This window comes from Myotis myotis, unplaced genomic scaffold (genome assembly GCF_014108235.1).
Source record: "Myotis myotis isolate mMyoMyo1 unplaced genomic scaffold, mMyoMyo1.p scaffold_m19_p_9, whole genome shotgun sequence".
NCBI lineage: Eukaryota > Metazoa > Chordata > Mammalia > Chiroptera > Vespertilionidae > Myotis > Myotis myotis.
This window is the reverse complement of record NW_023416401.1, coordinates 24,475,891-24,495,983: the sequence shown is the minus strand read 5'-3', so window position 1 is coordinate 24,495,983 and position 20,093 is coordinate 24,475,891. Positions and strand designations below refer to the sequence as shown.

Here is a 20,093-nt window from a genome sequence, read left to right as displayed (position 1 = left end):
CGCAGGCCGACACTCTATCCACTGAGCCAAACCGGTTTCGGCAAGCTTTTCACTTTTAATTGACATTTAACATACACACAGAAAAAGGTGCATATTCGATGTGTACAGCTTGTGAACTGAACACACTATGAGCAACATCAGATCAAGAAAGAATGTTACCGGCACCCCTGAAGCCCTGCTCAATACTCCCTTCCAGTCCTTACCATTTACCCATTTTCTTCTGTAGCTTTACTGCTAGATTTATATTTTGGCCTTAACACCTTCCTGGTGTCATCATACAGATTAAAGTTCAAATGAATGAATATTTGAGAGAAGGCAAGACCCTGGGTCTTTAAGTTTTGAAAACTCACTGTCAAGGGCCTTATCACAATGAAGGAAAGAGAATCTGTAATCCTGGGCTCCCTCTGCAAGTGATCAGTAACTATCAAGAAAAGCCTCCCATCCTCCTGGAGCGCTGAGACTAGGACTGAAGTTGCTGCAGACTTAATCCAAACCAGTGCAGAGGGATGTGGCCAAGTCATCTGTCAAGCATTCCAAAGTCCTCATTCATTCCCACTCTGACCCAACATTTCAGAAAGGCAAGTATCAAATAGCAGACAGCTTTGGGGCTATGTAGAGAATGCCAGTTAAGTGCAGTTAATCTCTTCCCCAACTTTAACCAATTTGTCCCTCCCCCCGCCCCACACCAAAAAAAAAAGAGAATGTTCTAGTAAAAGGCCCTGCTGCTAAAATCACTGTCAAAGGAGTCGAGATCCCAGTTATGGTTCTAAAAAGCCAATAGGCAACTGTAAGTATTTGCTGAGATGACTGACTTACTGATGGATTCACTCACTCATTCAATACGTATGGTGGCAGACCGACCCTGTGCCAGGTACCAGGGACACAAGATGCAGCCCCTGAGATGATGGAGGAAGTGTGAAGTACTATGGATGCACACAGTGTGGGGGCATTCAACCTACACCGAGAGAATAGGAGCTGAGGGAGGGAAAGTTGAGAAAAATTTAACAGATAATTCTTGCCCTCCAGAAGCTTAGAATCCAATTGGAGACACAAGAAATGTATGGGCACCTGGGCACACGTATGGCTCAATGGTTTGAGCATCTATCCATGCACCAAGAGGTCACCAGTTCGATTCCAGGTCAGGGGACATGCCCGGGTTGTGGGTTCATTCCTGGTCTGAGCCATGCAGGACTGCCAGGTTCCAATTCTAGCTCCACCACTTACTAGCTGTGTAATCTCAGGCAAGTTACTTTACTTCAGTTTCCTCATTTGGAAGAGAATTGTACTAGCAATCTCATAGGATTGTTGTGAAGATTAGAATGACATCTCTGACACACAGTATGAGCTATAAAAGTACTATCTTTTACTATTATTTTCCATTTTAATGCTGTTCTGCCCAGCCAGTGTTGCTCAATGGTTGAGCATCAACCTATGAACCAGGAGGTCATGGTTTGATTCTGGATTAGGGCACATGCCTGGGTTTCTGGTTAGATCCCCAGTAGGGGGCAAGCAGGAAGCAGCTGATTAATGATTCTTCCTCATCATTGTTTTCTCTCTCATCATTGATGTTTCTATCTTTCTCTCTCCCTCTCCCTCTCCCTTCATCTCTGAAATCAATGAAAAATTATGTATATAAATTTAATATAAAAATTGTATATAAAATTATATATAAAAATTATATATGTTGTTTTTCATCTGCTCCTTGTCAGCTAGGTTCAGTAGTTACATGAGAAATAGGCAATACCCATTCAGTTGCTCAAACTAGAAAGCAAATTGTCAGCCCACTTTCTCCCACTGCTCCTTCTGCACACAATCTCTCACCAAAGCCTGATCTATACAAGTTTCAATCGGTTCACTTGTTCTCCATTCCCACCGCCACCTGCTCTTGAGAGCACTGCCATCTCAGGCCTGGATCACTGTGCCATCCAGGTGGAAACCAGAGTAATCTTTCTAAAATAACACGGTCCTTCCTCTTCTCATCCACAGCTTCCATGGTTCCTAGAATAAATCCCTTGGCATGGCCTTTAAGACCCTTCCTAACCTGATTCCTACTTTCATTTGCACTTCAAATTCCTTGTGTCCAAAACTGAACTCTCTGCCCAAACCGGCTGGCTTCCTGGATTTCCCGCTTTAGTGAATGGTGCCACCTACTGACCTCCCAAGGGATCCTGCCTTCCAAATACACCGAGTAATAAACCACATTCTCAAAAACCATCTAACTTCATGGAAATATGCTTATATGAAGCACTTTAAAACATTTGGGGCTTTAGTATTTGATGCCATAATGGGTAGAAGTTAAGGTAAACTGAAGAATTCACCAAAATTACATTTAGCATTTACTAACCTCCAGGAATTCATTAATCTAGACCAGCGGTTCTCAACCTGTGGGTCGCGACCCCTTTGGGGGTCGAACAACCCTTTCACAGGGGTCGCCTAAGACCATTGGAAAACACATAAATAATTACATAGTTTTTGTGATTAATCACTATGCTTTAATTATGTTCAATTTGTAACAATGAAATTGGGGGTCACCACAACATGAGGAACTGTATTAAAGGGTAGCGGCATTAGGAAGGTTGAGAACCACTGATCTAGACACAGTCTTTGCCCTCCAGGATATGTTTTAGCTGAAGAAATATTTTGAAATGATAGTTTAAAACACATATTTCATCTTGATGCAGGTCACTTGGCAACTCCTGGGGGGAAAAAATGTCCATTTTCCTTTTCTACTCTTTTCTAAGAGATGTTGAGAGACAGGCGTTCAAGAGATGAAATCCCAGTCACTTACTAGCACTGTGTGACACAGGCCAAGGGGAGCAAGAACAAGTTCTCTAACCTCTGGGCGTCCCAGTCATCCTCCGCTGTAACAGGTGTAAAACCGCAGGTGTTGCACCGCAGAGGGCCGCCATGATTATTACCGTCGTCAGGTTTTATGTTGGAACTTGACCATGAACAGGTAGCTATTCTTTCGTGCCCTATCAGTGGGGCCTCTGGTGTGAACAGGAGACTTCTAAACGTTTCACCGAGGCCGCATGACATGCTTTGTGTGTGACCGCCTTATACAATATCCTGTAGATTCCACTCCCTGACGTGGGTCGGGCGCTCCAAGGTCTGTCCAGTTAGGTGACGGCGTCTAAGTACTGGGGAATGGAGGTGGGAGGGTCCAGTTGGGGTTCAGGCAACAGCTCCCACCCTAGGCTGAGCCGAAACCACCTCGACCCAAGTCTGTTGAGGAAAGCCATTCTTTCCCACGAAGCTCAGAGAAGCGGAGACGTGGAGCTGGTGAGTGAGGGGAGGAGGCACAACCAGATCAGCAGACTCAGTCCCAGTGATGGCGGGGCCGCCAGCTGTTGCCCAGCTCACCCCTTCCCCGCCTGCCATCGGGGCAACCATCAGAATCATCAGAGTGGAAAAAATCCCTAAAAAATCACCTACTTGGGTGGACTGCCTAAAATGTTGCTAAACATTTAGTGCATTTCTCTTCGAAAGGGTCTATTATTTCTCACCAGGTTCTTAAAGGAGTCCATGCCTGAGAAAAACGACACTGGCTGTTAAGATTCTTCACTTAAGAATCTTGGAGAAACTGAGGCGGAGAGAGGTGAAAGCGGTCGCTCCAATCAAACAACAGGGGCGCTAAAGCAAAGGCTTTTCAGTGGCAATTCCGGCCTCCATTCCTGGCCTTGCCCCCGGTCTGGCACCGCCTCGCTTCTCCGCAAGCCCTGAAAGACCCCCAGGAGGTGTGGTGTCCCCGAGTCCTGGAGACGTTGCAGGCGGTCCAGATTCTAACACCCAGGGGACGGGCTAGGGCCTAGCCCGCTAGGCGCTCCGAGGGGCTCTGGAGCCGTGAAGACGCCCACCCTGGCCTCACCCCAAGGAATTCCGTTGCCTTGGTGGCTCAGCTAGAGCTCCAAGCACAGTGAGCCTCGCGAAGTGGAGGCTGCTTCGCGACTGTGAAGAGCAGCGCCTACTCACGCGCCCGAGGGAGGAGGAGGAAGACGCGCCCCGCGAGCCGGTCCAGAGCGAACGCACTGCGCACGGAGGAGGGAGCAAAGAGAATAACAGGAAATGACGCAAGCGCACGTGCTTCCGAGAGGGCCGGTGCGAGGCGTCTGAGAGGCTCGGCCGCCGCTCCGCACCTGCGCAGTCGCCGCCTGCCGCGCTGCCGAGTCACGGAGGCGGGAGGAGCATAAATAGAGGGCGGGGCGCGTGCCCGAGTGACGCAGGCGCAGTGCGACTCGGAGGCGCGGGCCGCCCCCTCCGCGGGTTTGGATCCGGGTCAGTCGGGCTCCGTGATCCGGGACGGACTAGCTGAACCGACGGGACTGGGTAACCAGAGTGCGAGAAGGTGAGAGTCCTGACAGGGAGGGGTCGCGGCACAGCTCCTCGGCCGCCTGGCCCAACCTGGCCGCGGGCGATTTCCTCGGGCCCGTCCGCCTCCTGTCGCGTCGCGCCCGGGCGGGCACTGACGGCGGGGCCGGGCCGGGCCGGGGTTGGGCGTCTTCGCCACCTCCTCCCTCGGGTGCTGCGGCCTGGCCCTGCCCAGCTCCGCTCTATCGCCCCTTCCCGCCTTCCTGTTCTCTCGTTGCCCCTGCCCGGTCTTGCTCCTCCGCCTTCTCCCGCTGGGCCGTAGCTTCCCCTTTTCACCCTCCTCGGCTGCCCTTTGCCCCTTCCCGCCCTTTCCCGCTCGTTTCTGAGCCCCAGTCTCGTTGGCTGCCTCTTTGCCTCCTCCTGCATCCCTGGCGCCTTCGCCCAACTGAAATCTCTCATTCTGGACGGGGGAGTGTCCTGGAGGGGCCGCCTCCCAGCAGGAGACCCCAGGCAGCCAGACCTGGGGGCTTCTGGACAACTCCCCGCTCTCCGAGCCCCACTGGGCTCTGACCTTTTCTCCCGATCGTTCCCAACTGCGACCCCTCCAGATTCTGGGTGAAAAGAACAACATTGTGCTCTGGCTCTAGCAAGAAGAGCGTGTGTCGGGTTTGAAGTGGGTGTGGAGAGAGAGGTGTGACTGTGTTTCATCTCGGGGGGGGGGCTGATGGTTTCAACCTCGTCTTGTTGGCAACTTAGAGACTCGCTGGACGGGGCTTTCTTTCCCCGACTCCGTGCTTGCTTCCGGGGGGCCGGGCAAGTTCCTAAATCTTGAACATTGTGATGACGCGCTGACCCGCGGATCGTTTATTCTCCCCCAGGTCTCTTCTAGGCTCGAGGTTGAAAGAGGTTTTGGTGAAAACGGCAAGATAGAAATAAGATTGTGACACATGCTATTGGTTGAAAGTCAGAGAAAACCAGAAATTTTGATGGAGGAACTTAGGAGGATTTTGCTTGTCATTTTTGAAAGGTTGCGGGAAACCGGAGGCATAAATTGCCCTGTGTGATTTAACTTAAAGCAATACAAAGTAACTTCGAATAGGCCTTTAACAGTTTGATCTTTTGGGAGACTGTTCAAGAAATCAGCGCTGTGAAAACGGCAAGGAAGTCTCCCACAAGTTTAATGTGAATTGTGTTCCCCGGAGTTTGTCCTAGAGCTCTTGATGTGAGTGAATAGGAAGGTAGGAATACTGAGGAGCATAATAAGCCGTTCGTGAATTACACACAGGCTCTGATTTAGCGCTTAAGATCGTGCGGAACACTTATCTTTGCTCAGGGTTAGTCTAACCGAGAGAAAAGGTGAGTACTCAAAAATGCTGAAGTCTGAAAATAATTGAGATGGAATCTCATTCCTAAACGTTTCGTCTGCAGCCAGTTTTTATTTTGGTCTGTTTTGGCTTTTAACTTTGAGTGTGTCAACAAGAATGTTAACTAAGTTTGTGTTAACATCTAGATTTTAGAGGTCACCTGCAGTGCTCTTAAATCAGCGCTGTATAATTAAAAGTTACATATTCGGGTATAGAGCTTCTTAACACAGTCTTCGGGCAGCAACACAGGCAGGGGCTTCCCGGCCCTGGTCTGTGTCAAGTCCCCCCGTGTACCCCTAGTCCAGCCCAGTGCTTGCGCCCATGGTAAGAGTTCTGTATTTGTTGGGGGAGAGAACTTCCGCCTACAGAGTTCAGCAGTGTACATCTAGAAGTGATGTACTGATTTCCAGAGAGGCGGGAGAGGGTTAGTGTGGGGTCTGCAGGGCTGGGGAGACTCGGCTCAGATGACTTAACTCTATAAAGGCCACTCCTCCGAGTGAGCATTTGACTGACTGGTTATAAAGTAATTGAGGAAAACTGTAAGTCAAGCTTTACTGTAGTTCTGTCCGCAGGATGAATTTGTTTACAACCTACGATAGCACTCTTTCAGATGCGGTGGGCTTTAAAATTATTAGAATGTGGTCTTTGCTCACCCCCCTTCCTAGGTATGTAGGACATTAGTGTGGGAGGGGGCGGCGGGGAGGATCCTCTACATCTAGAAGATTAGAAACCAGTGAAGTATAGAATTGATAATGTTCATACACTGGTTAAATAAACCAGCAAAATATATGTGGGGATGTATTTAAATTTTTTGTCTTGAGAAGTTGAGGTGAAAGCTAGCTGAGTTCTTTTGAGACTGTTTTCAGTGTTCAATGTTTCATTCCCTGGAGAGAGCTGACTAAAATATCTTCCTCTACCTAAATAAACAAGGAAACGAGTTGTCTTGATTCCTTGCTTCATTGGTACTACATGGTCACATTATATCTACATATTACAACACACTCTGACCTTTGGAATATTGGAGGTCTCACAATGCATCGAGCCCACCCTGAGAAATGAGCAGAGAGGGACTCAGGACCCAGGGCTCTACAGGGAGGCACTGCTCTCTGGGAGCCCCCAGGGGGGTGGGGGGAGGGTAAGGGGTAGCAAGCAGGTTAGGAATAAAGAAAGAAGAGGTAGAGTGACTCCTTTGCTTCAAAAATTCCCCATTTTCTGTTTTTTTTGTTTGTTTTAATGTTTTTCAGATTCTCTGTGACATTATAGATACTAGTTGAAAAAATAACTAGTATCTTTTACCAAGTGAAAAAATAATTGGGAAACTAGATTGAAAGAATTTGTTAACATACTTCAGTGGTGTTTCTTGTTGCTTTGGTTGGTTCCCCTTTCCCTTTTCTTTGTTTAAATGTAATAATCGGGGTGGAAAGAAAAAACTTGATTATTTGTTTTGTATTTTTTGGCTTTAAAAAATTGAACATCACTTAAATGTTCATCTATAGAACAGTAATTTCTCTTTTTTCTTCCTACCTCTTTTTTGAGGGGCTAAGTTCTTTATATTTTTTTGAATTGTAAGTATAATTCATTTTTTATCTTTTATAATGAAATATTCAAAGCTGTTTTAAAAAATGAAGGTATCAACCTTATAGGTTAACTGTGGAATAATCAGTAAATATGTTTGTAATTCTGCTTTGATATTCATATCCAGTTTGATATCTGGATATGAATACTGATATTCAGGTCAGGATTGCTTTAGAGAAATGCTGCCATGTATCAAGAAGTTATACTTAACTAGAATTTTTAGGGTTAGACTAGATAAATAGTAGCATTTTAAAGAATCAGAATGCTATTCATTTGGCTTTTCCCTTTTATTTCTGATCCAAAGGTTATTTTGTCTATAGGTTTCTAGACCTCTACAAATGGAGAGATTTTCCTCCCTTTAAAAAAGTATATTTAAACAGATTTTAGGTGATATTGTTTCCAAAACTGTGTAATAGGATATTGGCATCAAGTATTTGGGCATTTTAAATTCTATCTTAATAAATTCAAGAAATCATCTACACTGAAAGTTCTTTTTAGAAATAGAAATTTGTTCCCCTCTCTAACAAACAGTAATAGTATCAGGAATAAAGATTTTAACAAAATATATACTTCTGAACCCACCTGTTGTCACTGTGCTCATTTTATTTTGATTTTCTTTTTTAGTATAAGCGGGAACATCATAGTAGTGTAAAAAGTTTCACAATGAAATCCGAAGCCAAGGATGGAGAGGAGGAGAGTCTACAAACTGCTTTCAAGAAATTAAGAGTGGATGCATCAGGGTAATTATATATATATAATATGTTATTTGGGAATTATTCACTAGACTTAAATAGCCTTTTTTCTGAAGAGCTTTTTCTCTACTAAAATTTCTCATTATTTGTAGAAGATATAAATGTTAATAATGTGACATTCTACCAAATCTGCACAGCATTGTATTTCTTGTAAAAGAAACTCTTCTGTTAAATTTTGAAAAGTTGTAGTTCATTTGTACTCCAAGGTTCCATGGTTTGATTTTCCTTAACTTTGAGGAGTGCTTTCCCCCTCTTTTTTAATCAAACATTATCAAGCGATGTCCCATTAAGGATTTTCTCGTATATCTCTAGGGAATCACAGTATTTTTCACTAAAAGTGAATTACCTCAATAGAAATCTCTGCAGACATTGTCGATTTCATGGGCTCTATTGCTGAGACTATCACTATGGAAACCTATTCATTAGGGTTCTGTCACAGAGATCAATAATCTTGGACCCTTTGGCCAAAATAATTAGAGCACCTACAGACCAGCTGCTGTCTGAATGTTAAAATTTCACCCTTTGCAAAATGTTTTGTGCAGTATTCTTCTCATCCCCATTCTTTGCCCCAGGCCAGAAGAAACATCAGATTTTTAATGGATTTAAGAATATTTATTTTCATGAATGGAAACCAAACACTGGAAACTCAGAGTACAAAACTCCACAACAAGTAATAATAATAATCACTAAAAATTACATCACTATGTCCTGGACACTAGCCTGAGTACTTTACATACATTATTTAGTCCTCACTACCAACTTAGAAGATAGTTATTACTGTTATTCCAGTTTACAGACAAGCCACAGATGATTTAAGCTACTTCTTAAAGGTCACATCAGTAAGAGACCTAGACAGTTTGTCTCCAGAACCTGTGCTCTTAACCATTCCTTTATATGGTACCTTGAAGACAACTTGGAAGAAATGCATGCAGTACCTGGCAGATAGTAAAAATTGAATAGATGTTGTTATAGCTGTCTGCTTATTGCTAACACTATTTTGGCCTACCAAATGAGATTTATACTAATAGACTGATTTATGCTAAATATACTAATTGTGTAATAGCTGTTACAGGTGCTCACATTTGCTTCCATGATACTTCAAATAAGTATCTCTCTCTTCCCAGTGGTTTTTTCAATATTGTGGTCATTTTGCCATGAAAGTTGATTGGCACTTTATAAGCCATTTTGGGAAATGGAAACAAAGCAGACAAACAGTTCCAGATTGTGGTCATAGTGTATGCTTTCATGATTTTGGGTACAGTAAAAAAAAATGTTTAAAGCAGGAAAATACTAGGAATGCTGCATATATATATGTATACATACAAAATTTCTTAGTATATACATTTATATAAATAACTCTTGATATACAGATTCTTTTCCTGGTATTTTAAGAAGTTGGGTCCTAGCTGATTTGGCTCAGTTGATAGAGCGCTGGCCTGCAGACTGAAGGATCCCGGGTTCGAGTGTGGTCAAGGGCACATGCCCAGATTGTGGGCTCCATTCCCAGTAGGGGATGTGCAGAAGGCAGCAGATCAATGATTCTCTCTCATCATTGATGTTTCTATCTATCTCTCCCTCTCCCTCTCTGAAATCAATAAAAATACATTAAAAAAAAAAAGTTGGAGTATAAAATTAAGCTGTTTCACTACTCTTAAAAATTACTTGGAATGTTACAAAAACCTTTCAAAATATCTGTATAATATATGACCAAATATTATATATTTGTAGCATGTGATCTGCTTTGAGTACAATTATAGAAAGAGAAGTAGCAGTGAAGAGCATTTGAGAAAACTGAACAAATAAGAGTAGAAGGGGTGAGTCATTACCATGAGTAAGCAGAATAAGACTTGTATAATGTATCATACATCTCTAGTTGTTTCATATTGTTGCTGACTTACAAATGGGACATCTGAGGTACTGACTCATAAACTAACCAAGCCTTGCCTGGAATTTAGCGCAATCCTGTTAAGCAGGTTTTGATTTCTAGTGGTATTTGTCTTATCAAGACAAATCTCTATATATTTATTATAAAACAACATAATCCTTTTTATCTGACTATAAAATAATACATGCATATTATAGACAAGTTCACAAAAATAAAAAAGGAAGTAAACACACAGTCACTGTTAATATATAGACTATATATAACACCATATACTTTTTGTACACAGTTGAGATCATAATGTATGTATAGGTGCTTATCCCTGCTGTTTCCTCTTAATATTATGAGCATTCTCTCATATTATTAAAAGGTCTTTATACACTTAATTTTTAATACATTTCTAATATTCCATCGCATAAATCTGCCGTAATTCATATAATGCAGTATTTTCTGTTATTGGATATTTAAGTTATTCCCAGTACTTTATATTTTTAATTATATTTCAGTGGACATCTTTTTATTTTACTTTAGTAGGTTTTATATTTCTAAAGGGTTTTTATCAGTACCACAACATGTGAGGTAGGAGCCGTGTGTGTGTGTGTGTGTGTGTGTGTTTTGAAAGGTCTGAAAGGATTCATACCAAAATGTTAATGTTGCTAATCTCCAGGTTGTAAGATTATAGATAATTATTTTTTCTCTCTTTTAAATTTTTTCATCTTCTTTACTGGAAACCCATATTACTTGTGTAATTTCAAACTGCCAAGATTTAACTCAGTAAATATTTCAAGTTTATTAGTTTTAAAAATTAGAATATTTTTCTAACAGTTGTATAATATTTGAAAATGTATTCATTTTCAAGTTAGATTGAGTCTCCTAAAGCTTTTGCTCCTAAACTTAGTTTCCAGCTCTGGTTGCACACATAAAATAAGTGGTCAGTGTCATTAGCATTCTCCCTGGACATAAGGCCTGATCTGCCCCAGATAAACAGCCTAAAGTCTATTTTTATCCTGCTGCTGGCTATACTTAAGAATCATTCTTTGGCTTGTGATTTTGCAACAGTGGGCTTTTAAGGGATCCTCTAAATTTGGTTCCAAAGGAAAATTTGCACTAAAAGCTGAATAATTTTTGAGAAACTCAAACTAGAAAGAAAACAAGTTTTGCTTGGGTTGGTGAGAACAATAAGTGCTGTAGCTGTAAGTTTTGTTTCTTTTCTTTAGGTCCATAGCATCTCTGTCTGTTGGAGAAGGCCCAAGTGTCAGAGCATCAGTCAGAACAGCAGCAGATGATACCAAACCTAAAACCACATGTGCATCTAAAGACAGTTGGCACGGGTAAGAGCTGCCTCTTGCAGATGATTTTTAACTCAATACCTTAAAATATTACTGGATTTTCTTTCCCATGTATCCAGAAATGGGTATGTATGATACGGAACCCAAGACTCAATGTTTAGAGAAGACCCATTCTTCCCAATTATGGATGTGCTGAGATTTGCTCTGTGTTCTGGTACACAGTCAATTTCTATAAATGTTCTATGTTGTTTGAGAAGAATGAGTTTTTCTCTAATCATTCTTGAGTTCCTTGTATGTCCATTAAATTAAGCTTTTAATTATTATTTAAAATAGACAGTGTTATTTGAATTTTTTAAATTTTTTTGTCAGCTTGACCTATCAATTATTGAGAAGTATGTTGAAATCTCTATGGGAATCCACTTGTCTGGTTTCCCTTTACGCTCTATATTTTTGCTTTATGTATTCTGAGGCTATTTTGTAGGATCATACAGCCTACATTCGTGACAGTTTAGAATGTTTTCTTTGTGATGAATTGAGACATCATATAGTGACATTCTTAATCCCTCATAATGGCTTTTGTCTTAAAGTCTATTTTGTCTGGAATTAATAGAGCTAATACAGTTGTCTTTTAGTTAGTATTGCCTAGTGTATCTTTTCCTAGTATTTTCAATCATTCTGTGTTTTAAAATTTTAGGTGTGTCTCACAAATATATATGACTTGTTTTATTTAATCTGATAATTTTTTAACTGCTTAAACTCATTTACATAGATTTTACTTTATGCTGTTTGTTGTCTTTTTTTTTTTATTTCCTTTTCTCATCTTTAAAAAAATTGTTTGAAATGGGTTTGTTTTTCCCCCTACCATTTTCCCTTCTATTGGTTTGGAGATTGTATACTTTGTTTCTATTATTTTAGTAGTTAGCCTTGAAATTTTACCATACATGCTTATTAACAAAGACAATAGTTAGTATTTGAACCCTTTTTCTTAAAACCCATTTACTCTGATCTGACTTCCATGATCTAGTTGCCCAGTATTTCAGTTCTATCACTTTTTAGACTTACAAATTAGGTTTTATTTAACTTCATTATTATTTAAATAGACAGTGTTTATTTTGATTTATCTCATTTACACTTTATTTGCTCTTACCATTCTTGCATCTCACACCTTCCATAGGATCACTTTTTTTCTTCCTAAAGTACTTTCTTCAGAGGTTCCTTTAGTGAAGGTCTTATTGGCAAATAGGGCCTCTGTGTTATAGAACTCCATATAGAATAAATTTAATGCCTCTGGAGTTGTATAACATCATGTTCTATTGGTAAATATATTTTGTTTTGATTTATCTGAAAATGGCTTTACTTAATTCTTGTTCTTTGAAGATATACCTGAGTTGATATATACCTAAAATCATATTCTAGATTGATAGTTATTTTCTCTTAGTTCTTGTCTTCTGGCTTCCATGTTGACATTGAAAAGCCTTCTTTTCATCTAATTGTTCTTTTGGAAATAATCTGTCTAGTCTCAGGCAGCTCTTCAGCAGTTCCTGTTGGGTTTGGTATTCTATAGTTTGCTCTAGTGTATCTGTCGTTTGCTTTCTATAGCTATAGATTCCCTTTCATCAATTTAAAAAATTTACCAGCTGTTATCTCTTTAAAAATCATTCTCTTTCCTTTTCTATAATCTTTCTTTCAGAGATTCCAGATTTCTTAGTCTTACATCTCTTAACTGTTACTTTTTTCCAGCTCTCCACATCTCTGTGCTGCCTTCTTGGTCAGGGGTCAGCAAACTTTTTTTTTTGTAAAGGGCCAAATAGCAAATATTTTAGGTTTTGGCAAGCGAGAAGTGAGATCTGAGGATATTATGTAGGTACTTACATAAGTGAGAAAACTCCTGCCCTACCTGCCTGATGTGGACTATCTTGACTGGTGGACACACTTTGTGTTCTGCTGCTGAGAGTCTCAGGATGAAATGACTAGACTTGTGGGATGGCTGGGTTGGGGGCAATCCCAGGGTCAGTTTTATTTCCTGCCCTAGTGGTACTCAGATTCTAGTATGTCTTTCTCTCTTCCATAGAGAGCCTGGCACAGGCCAGACACTCAAACTGAGATTCTGCTTCTCAGTGCCCAGTGATTGCCGACAGCAGAGCCCTAACATGTAAATAGTAGCCAGCGTGGACCCTATGCATAGGTGTGGCATGTCTGATGTCTTTTGGCCGGGAAGGCAGGCATGGGGAGTGACGGGGAGAATGGCCAAAGAGGGAGGGACACCTCACCCTGGTCTCTGTGGCTCACAGTGCTGGCCCACAGGCTGTAATTTGCTGACCCCTGTTATAAATAATTTAGATATATCTTCTAATTTAGTATTTCTTTCCCTAACTGTATATATTCTGCTTAGCCCATCCATTTAGTTTAATTTCAAATATAAAGTTTATTTCTTAAAGTTCTATTTGGTTCTGTTTTCAAACTTGCTTGGCAATTTTGTCTCCTTTTTGCTTTGCTTGGTTCTTTTGTTTATTAAATTTTTTTTTAAGTTATGTAGTTTATCTAATATGTCCCAATATCTGAAAACTTCAGGAGTCTAAATCTGTCAGCTGTTAATCAGTGATAGAAATGAACCCTAAACCTGCTGCTCTGTTTAGAGATCATGCCATAATGGCCATTTGTAGCATTAGCCTCACAGTGATACTGAAGCTGCTAAATTCAAGGCATAGAACCATTTAGTTTTTACACCCTACAGTTGTCTATGCGGGGTGCTTCTCTAAACCTGTTGGGTCACAGGTTCCTGAGCCAAGGGTTGGGACAGGGTGGGTGTTCTGCACTAAATGTTTGGCTCAAGAAATGCAGGTAAAAACTACCCTTTACCTCTCCTGTTTTTTAAGTGGCTAATATGGAGATGTTGACATTTTTGAGACACAGAGACATAGGCAGCTTAAAAGGGAGGTGGGCACATCCCTTTGGGGAAAACTTATGACCTCTTAGACTCATAAGTCTGAGAGGGGGCAGATTTCCAACTGTCCTAAAGCATTTGTTTAGGAGAGCTCTGTATCCCAACATCTTGTACATTTTTTCCCTCTTAGCTCAACACGGAAGTCTTCACGAGGAGCAATGAGAACCCAACGTCGTCGACGATCTAAATCTCCTGTCCTTCATCCCCCAAAGTTTATACATTGCAGTACAATAGCATCTTCTTCCAGCAGCCAGCTCAAGCACAAAGGCCAGACTGACTCCCCTGATGCCAGCAGTGGGCTGGGAATTTCAACCCCTAAAGACTTCAGTGCAAGAGAATGCTCTACTTCTCTCGATACTAATCACACAGGGGCAGTTGTTGAGCCTTTGAGAACTTCGGTTCCAAGGCTGCCGTCAGAGAGTAAGAAGGAAGACTCCTCTGATGCTACTCAAGTCTCCCAAGCAAGTCTCAAGGCCAATGAACTCTCTGACTTTCAATCTGTTTCCAAGCTAAACCAGGGCCAGCCATGTGCATGCCTAGGCAAGGAGTGCCAGTGTAAGAGGTGGCATGATATGGAGGTGTATTCCTTTTCAGGCTTGCAGAATGTCCCTCCCTTGGCCCCAGAACGAAGATCCACGCTTGAGGACTACTCTCAGTCGCTTCACACCAGAACTCTGTCTGGCTCCCCGCGCTCCTGTTCTGAGCAAGCTCGAGTCTATGTGGATGATGTGACCATTGAGGACCTGTCAGGCTACATGGAATATTACTTGTATATTCCCAAGAAAATGTCCCACATGGCAGAAATGATGTACACCTGATAGCAGGAACCAACTAATACGCTTTAAACCAATGAAGGGCTGTCAGAGAGAGGTAGTTAATGGCAGACCTGGCAGCCACTTTGTGTGAGAAGACACCTCCTGCTCACTGTGCTTGCAATAAAAACTTTACTTGGCATCTCAGTTCATATTCATTCTTTAAACTTCCTCTCAGAGTTCTTACATACCTACAAACTGATCAAAGAAAAAGTCCTTTCACTTAGTGATGTTCCTGGGGGACGAAGAAACTATACGTGACTGGTAGCAGTGGGTACATGGTAAAAGCATTTTTCAAATCTGTGAAAGATTTTGTGGCCAAGGAAATGAAATGTGGTTTTGTAACTGGACTGAGCATTTGTTATGCAGTAATTGCCAGCTCAGAATATTAGAACTTCTATGACTGATTTAAGCCATCTCTGATTTAGTGCAAAATTTATTGTCTTTACAAGTTTCTTATGTTATTAAGCCAGAGATCCAGAGTTTAGATTTAATATGAATAAACTAGCTGGCCTACCCTGTGTTGTTTGAGAGAATCATTAGCCATCACTAAGCAGACCCTGCTGGTGGTGGTCATCCTGAGGCATGTTACATGACGTCTCTCATGGAAGAAGCAGCTTGGAATGGGCTGCTTCAGTTGGAGTGGGGGGATGTAATATTTGAAGCTAGTATGTGTCTTCTCTGTCTTTCACATTTTAATATATATGGCATGTTTCAGTCCCTTGTAATGTAGATCTCATACTTCAGTTTCAAATGCTCTGGATGGATATTATCTTTGCTCTGCCTTCCTACCCCAGGAACCCCTAAGAGAATTTTATACATGCCATATCCTGTGTTTCTGGTCAGTCATCCCAAAATGCCCTCTAAAGTTTGGTTAAAAAAAAAAAAAAATCCTCAACTTCAGCTGGAGGATGAATTCCTATCTTTTTCATGTAGTCCCAAAGTGATTTTTACATATGCCACCTAACTTTTGATTCAGACCATCCTAAGCATGCCCATTGAATGTAGTGAAAATTTGTCTAGCCATTTTAACACCATATTAACAAAAAGTTTGTTTTACGTAGATTACAAAGTAAGGTTTACTCTTTACTAAAACATCCCACTGTCTGCGGGGTTGATTCATGACTGGAGTTTGGGCTTACAAATAGGTGGACTTGTACTTGGGAGAAGTGGGGAGGGTATTTACTGGAAAAGCCCTGAACTTTAGTGAGAGACTCCAGCTAGTTACTAGTTTAGTGTGGATTGAGTAGTATCTGAAGGCTGTGTGCATCAAGCAAGGCAGCAGAATGCCTTCCATCACAGCACTAGGGACTGTAACAGGTACTGGTCTCATAATGCTAACAGAAGGTGCTTGTTTATACAGCAAGCATTCCACTAGGCCACTCATGCTCCCTGCTCTCAGCGGCCGCCCCCTGGGACTCAGGGGCTCCGGTGGGGCTGAGAGGACTGGGTACTGCCATCTTGTGGCTATGGGTGCCACCATCTTTGTGACAGAGTGATGGTTAATTTGCATATTACCCTTTTATTAGGATACTAGAGGCCCAGTGCATGAAATTCATACATGGGTAGAGTCCCTAGTGGCTGCCAGCTGCCGGCCAGGGCCTTCCCCCAGCTACCAGCTGCCGGCTGGGCCTGCCTGCGTTCTGCGCCACCCCCTTGGTGGTCAGCACACATCATAGCGAGTGATCGAACTCCCGGTTGGTTGACTCCTGAGGAGACACTTTGCATATTAGGTTTTTATATATATAGACTCTAAATTGGAAAACAATTTTTCCAAAAAAAAGTATTTAATGAGGAGAGTTGCATTGTTTTACATTTTTGCAAATCCCTGTAATGTTTGGCTTAATTGAAGACAGCTAGATTCTCATGTCTGCTTCTGCATTTAGTCTCTTGTGACATTGCCTGCCATGTGACCTGGAAAACCACCTGTGAGACAAAGAGTTTGAAAAAATAATGTTAATTTTATATATGTCACCTAACTTTTAATGACTATAGCTTTGGCCTTGCAGATCCTCTGAAAGAGTAGATTCCCAGACCACACTGTTTTTTTAATTTTTTTTAAAGTATATTTTATTGATTTTTTACAGAGAGGAAGGGAGAGAGATAGAGAGTTAGAAACATCGATCAGCTGCCTCCTGCACATCTCCTACTGGGGATGTGCCCGCAACCCAGGTACATGCCCTTGACCAGCATCGAACCTGGGACCTTTCAGTCCACAGGCCGAGGCTCTATCCACTGAGCCAAACCGGTTTTGGCCCAGACCACACTTTGAGAATCACTAATGTAGGCCATTAGAGCTGACTGTACCCACCACCCACGCTCACCTCCACAACTCTTGTCACCTTTTTTACTGGAGAGTAATGGAGCAAATGGGCTTAACATGCTACTTGAATTCAGGTGGTTCCCAAGTCCGTAAATCTTTTTCGGTTTGCTTTTTAAACCAGTCGTCTGGTTATTTGCTTCGTTCTGTATATTAACAGAACAGTCACCAGAGAATGAAGAATGGTGCACATTCCTTTCAAAGTTAGGAGGAGGAGGTGTCGGGATGAAAAAGAAAGTTCCAATGTTTGAGTAGCCTGTTGAAGAAATCCAAACTTGGATGGAAGCTTAGGCATTCCAGATTTGCAGGAATGAATTGTAAGTATTTACACTTCAATATCTTCCTCAAAACATGAATCTTAAAGTTAAAAATTACTCTGTTCAGTCCTATTTGGGCCAACATTAATATGCATCCCTCATTGGGACATTTGACCTTCGGTGAGTGCCACTTACAGAACTCATCCTTCTCTGATGTGTCCTGGGAAACGGATTCAGACTGTGGATTGAGAAATTAATACTCTGATGTTGAGAAGAGCATCCTGACATGTGTATTAATAATTACTCATTGAATACTCATTCACTTATTTAGCACATTTACCAAGAGTCTACGAAACACCAGAAACACTATACTAGGAATAGAACAATAAGCAGAACTTATCCTTGTCCTCAGAGAAAGTGCTGTGGAGAGAGGATGGGGGTAATCAGGGCTGGACAGGGGGAGGGGCTGATATTTTATTTGGGGTGATCAGATAAGCCTCTGATACGGTGACATTTGAGCTGAGACCTGAAGAAAGTGAGGGAGCGAGCCATGTGGGTGTTTAGAGGAACAGCAAGAATATCTGTCTTGAGGCAGGCGAGGTCACAGAGGCAGAGGGCAGGGGCAGTTCATGGAGGACCCTTTAGGCCATTGTAAAGGCTTCAACTCAGGAGGAGGTAAGGAACCATTTGGGTTTGGAGAAGAGACATATCAGACATGGTCTTTTTAAAAAATAAACTTTTTTATTGATTTCAGAGAGGGAGTGAGAGAAACATCCATGATGATGCATGCCCCGCACTGGGGATGGAGCCCACAGCCCCGGCATATGCCCTGACCAGCAATCAAACTGTGACCTAGCCCAGTGCCGCGGGCGCCCAGCGCGAAGCTGAGGCCAGTGGCTGCGGCCCAGGCCATGGATCCGGTGGCGGCCGAAGCCCCAGCCAGGCCTACTTGGGTCGGCGGTGGCCCGAGGGTGGCTGCGGGTCCGCGCAGCCGCGCTGCAGTCTGGTGGCCGAGATCGGGCGCGGCAGCTACGGCGTGGTTTACGAGGAGCGGGGCCGGGTGGCGGTCAAGAAGATTCGCTGCGACGCCCGGGAAAACGTGGAGCTGGCGCTGGCGGAGTTCTGGGCCCTGACCAGTCTCAAGCGGCGCCACCAGAACGTGGTGCAGTTTGAGGCGTGTGTCCTGCAGCGCAACGGCCTAGCCCAGCGCATGAGCCATGGCAACAAGAACTCACAGCTTTACCTGCGCCTGGTGGAGACCTCGCTCAAAGGAGAACGGATCCTGGGTTATGCTGAGGAGCCCTGTTATCTCTGGTTTGTCATGGAGTTCTGTGAAGGTGGAGACCTGAATCAGTACGTCCTGTCCCGGAGGCCCGACCCAGCCACCAACAAAAGCTTCATGCTACAGCTCACAAGCGCCATTGCCTTCCTGCACAAAAACCACATCGTGCACAGGGACCTAAAGCCAGACAGACAGCATCCTTATCACGGAGAGGTCTGGCACCCCCATCCTCAAGGTGGCAGACTTTGGACTAAGCAAGGTCTGTGCTGGGCTAGCCCCCGGAGGCAAAGAGGGTAATCAAAACAACAAAAATGTAGATGTGAATAAGTACTGGCTGTCCTCAGCCTGCGGCTCAGACTTCTACATGGCCCCTGAAGTCTGGGGGGGACACTACACAGCCAAGGCTTACATCTTTGCCCTGGGCATTATCATCTGGGCAATGATAGAAAGAATCACTTTCATTGCCTCTGAGACCAAGAAGGAGCTCCTGGGGACCTATATCAGTCAAACAGGGGACCGAGATCGTCCCTGTTGGTGAGGCGCTGCTAGAAAATCCAAAGATGGAGCTGCACATCCCCCAGAAACGCAGGACTTCCATGTCTGAGGGGATCAAGCAGCTCTTGAAAGATATGCTAACCCACAGGACCGGCCTGATGCCTTTGAACTTGAAACCAGAATGGCCCAGGTCACACGTGCTGCTTAAAATTCAGGGCAAAGCATCTTGGTTGTTTTTAAGCTAGGTTGATCCCCGGGACCCACAGTCTCGTCAAGTCTCACAGAGGACCGCAGAGGGTACAGGTGCCCGGCCGGCCGGCGGCCATCTCCCGACTGCTGGAGCTCCAGCAAAGTGAAGCTTTTTTGCGTTTTCTCCCTTCAGTTTTGTTTAAATTTTTTTGTCTTTTTTTTTTTTTTAAATTTAAACGATTTAAGACTTCAAAAGAGCAGAAGCTTTGCTGTGGACAGGCACCAGTTTCTTTAAAAAAAAAAATAACCACTGAGCAAGCTGGCTGGGCTTTTATTATTATTATTATTTCAGAGAGGGAGAGAGAGGGAGAGAGAAATAGAGAAATCAAATCATTTATGGGCTGCCTCCTGCACGCCCCACATTGGGGACTGAGCTGCAAAGACCCGGCCTTTTAAAAGAGCACTGGCTGCTGTGTGTGGACTAGGGCCGTGGTTGGCAAACTGTGCCTCGCGAGCCACATGCGGCTTTTTGGCCCCTAGAGTGTGGCTCTTCCACAAAATACCACGTGCGGGCGCACGTACAGTGTGATTGAAACTTCGTGGCCCATGCGCAGAAGTCGGTTT

The 20,093-nt window shown here is 43.1% G+C and overlaps 1 protein-coding gene and 1 pseudogene across 4 annotated transcripts; both read left to right on the top strand.

The window, feature by feature from the left end:
* Positions 1 to 4,206: 4,206 nt before the first annotated feature.
* Positions 4,207 to 15,443, top strand: OSER1 (oxidative stress responsive serine rich 1). 4 transcript variants are annotated; one of them, XM_036322780.1, is made up of 4 exons: positions 4,207 to 4,345; positions 7,872 to 7,987; positions 11,099 to 11,212; positions 14,245 to 15,073. In XM_036322780.1, exons 2-4 carry the CDS (start codon positions 7,911 to 7,913, stop codon positions 14,930 to 14,932), a joined length of 879 nt encoding a protein of 292 aa, XP_036178673.1. In that variant the 5' UTR covers positions 4,207 to 4,345; positions 7,872 to 7,910; the 3' UTR covers positions 14,933 to 15,073. The 4 variants fall into 4 exon arrangements, with proteins under 4 accessions (XP_036178673.1, XP_036178676.1, XP_036178675.1 ...); XM_036322782.1 differs by lacking the exon at positions 4,207 to 4,345 and adding an exon at positions 4,598 to 4,999; XM_036322781.1 differs by lacking the exon at positions 4,207 to 4,345 and adding an exon at positions 5,026 to 5,664 and having other exon boundaries at positions 14,245 to 15,443.
* Positions 15,444 to 17,936: 2,493 nt separating this feature from the next.
* LOC118663228 lies at positions 17,937 to 20,044 on the top strand (annotated as a pseudogene).
* The last annotated feature ends 49 nt before the right edge of the window (positions 20,045 to 20,093 follow it).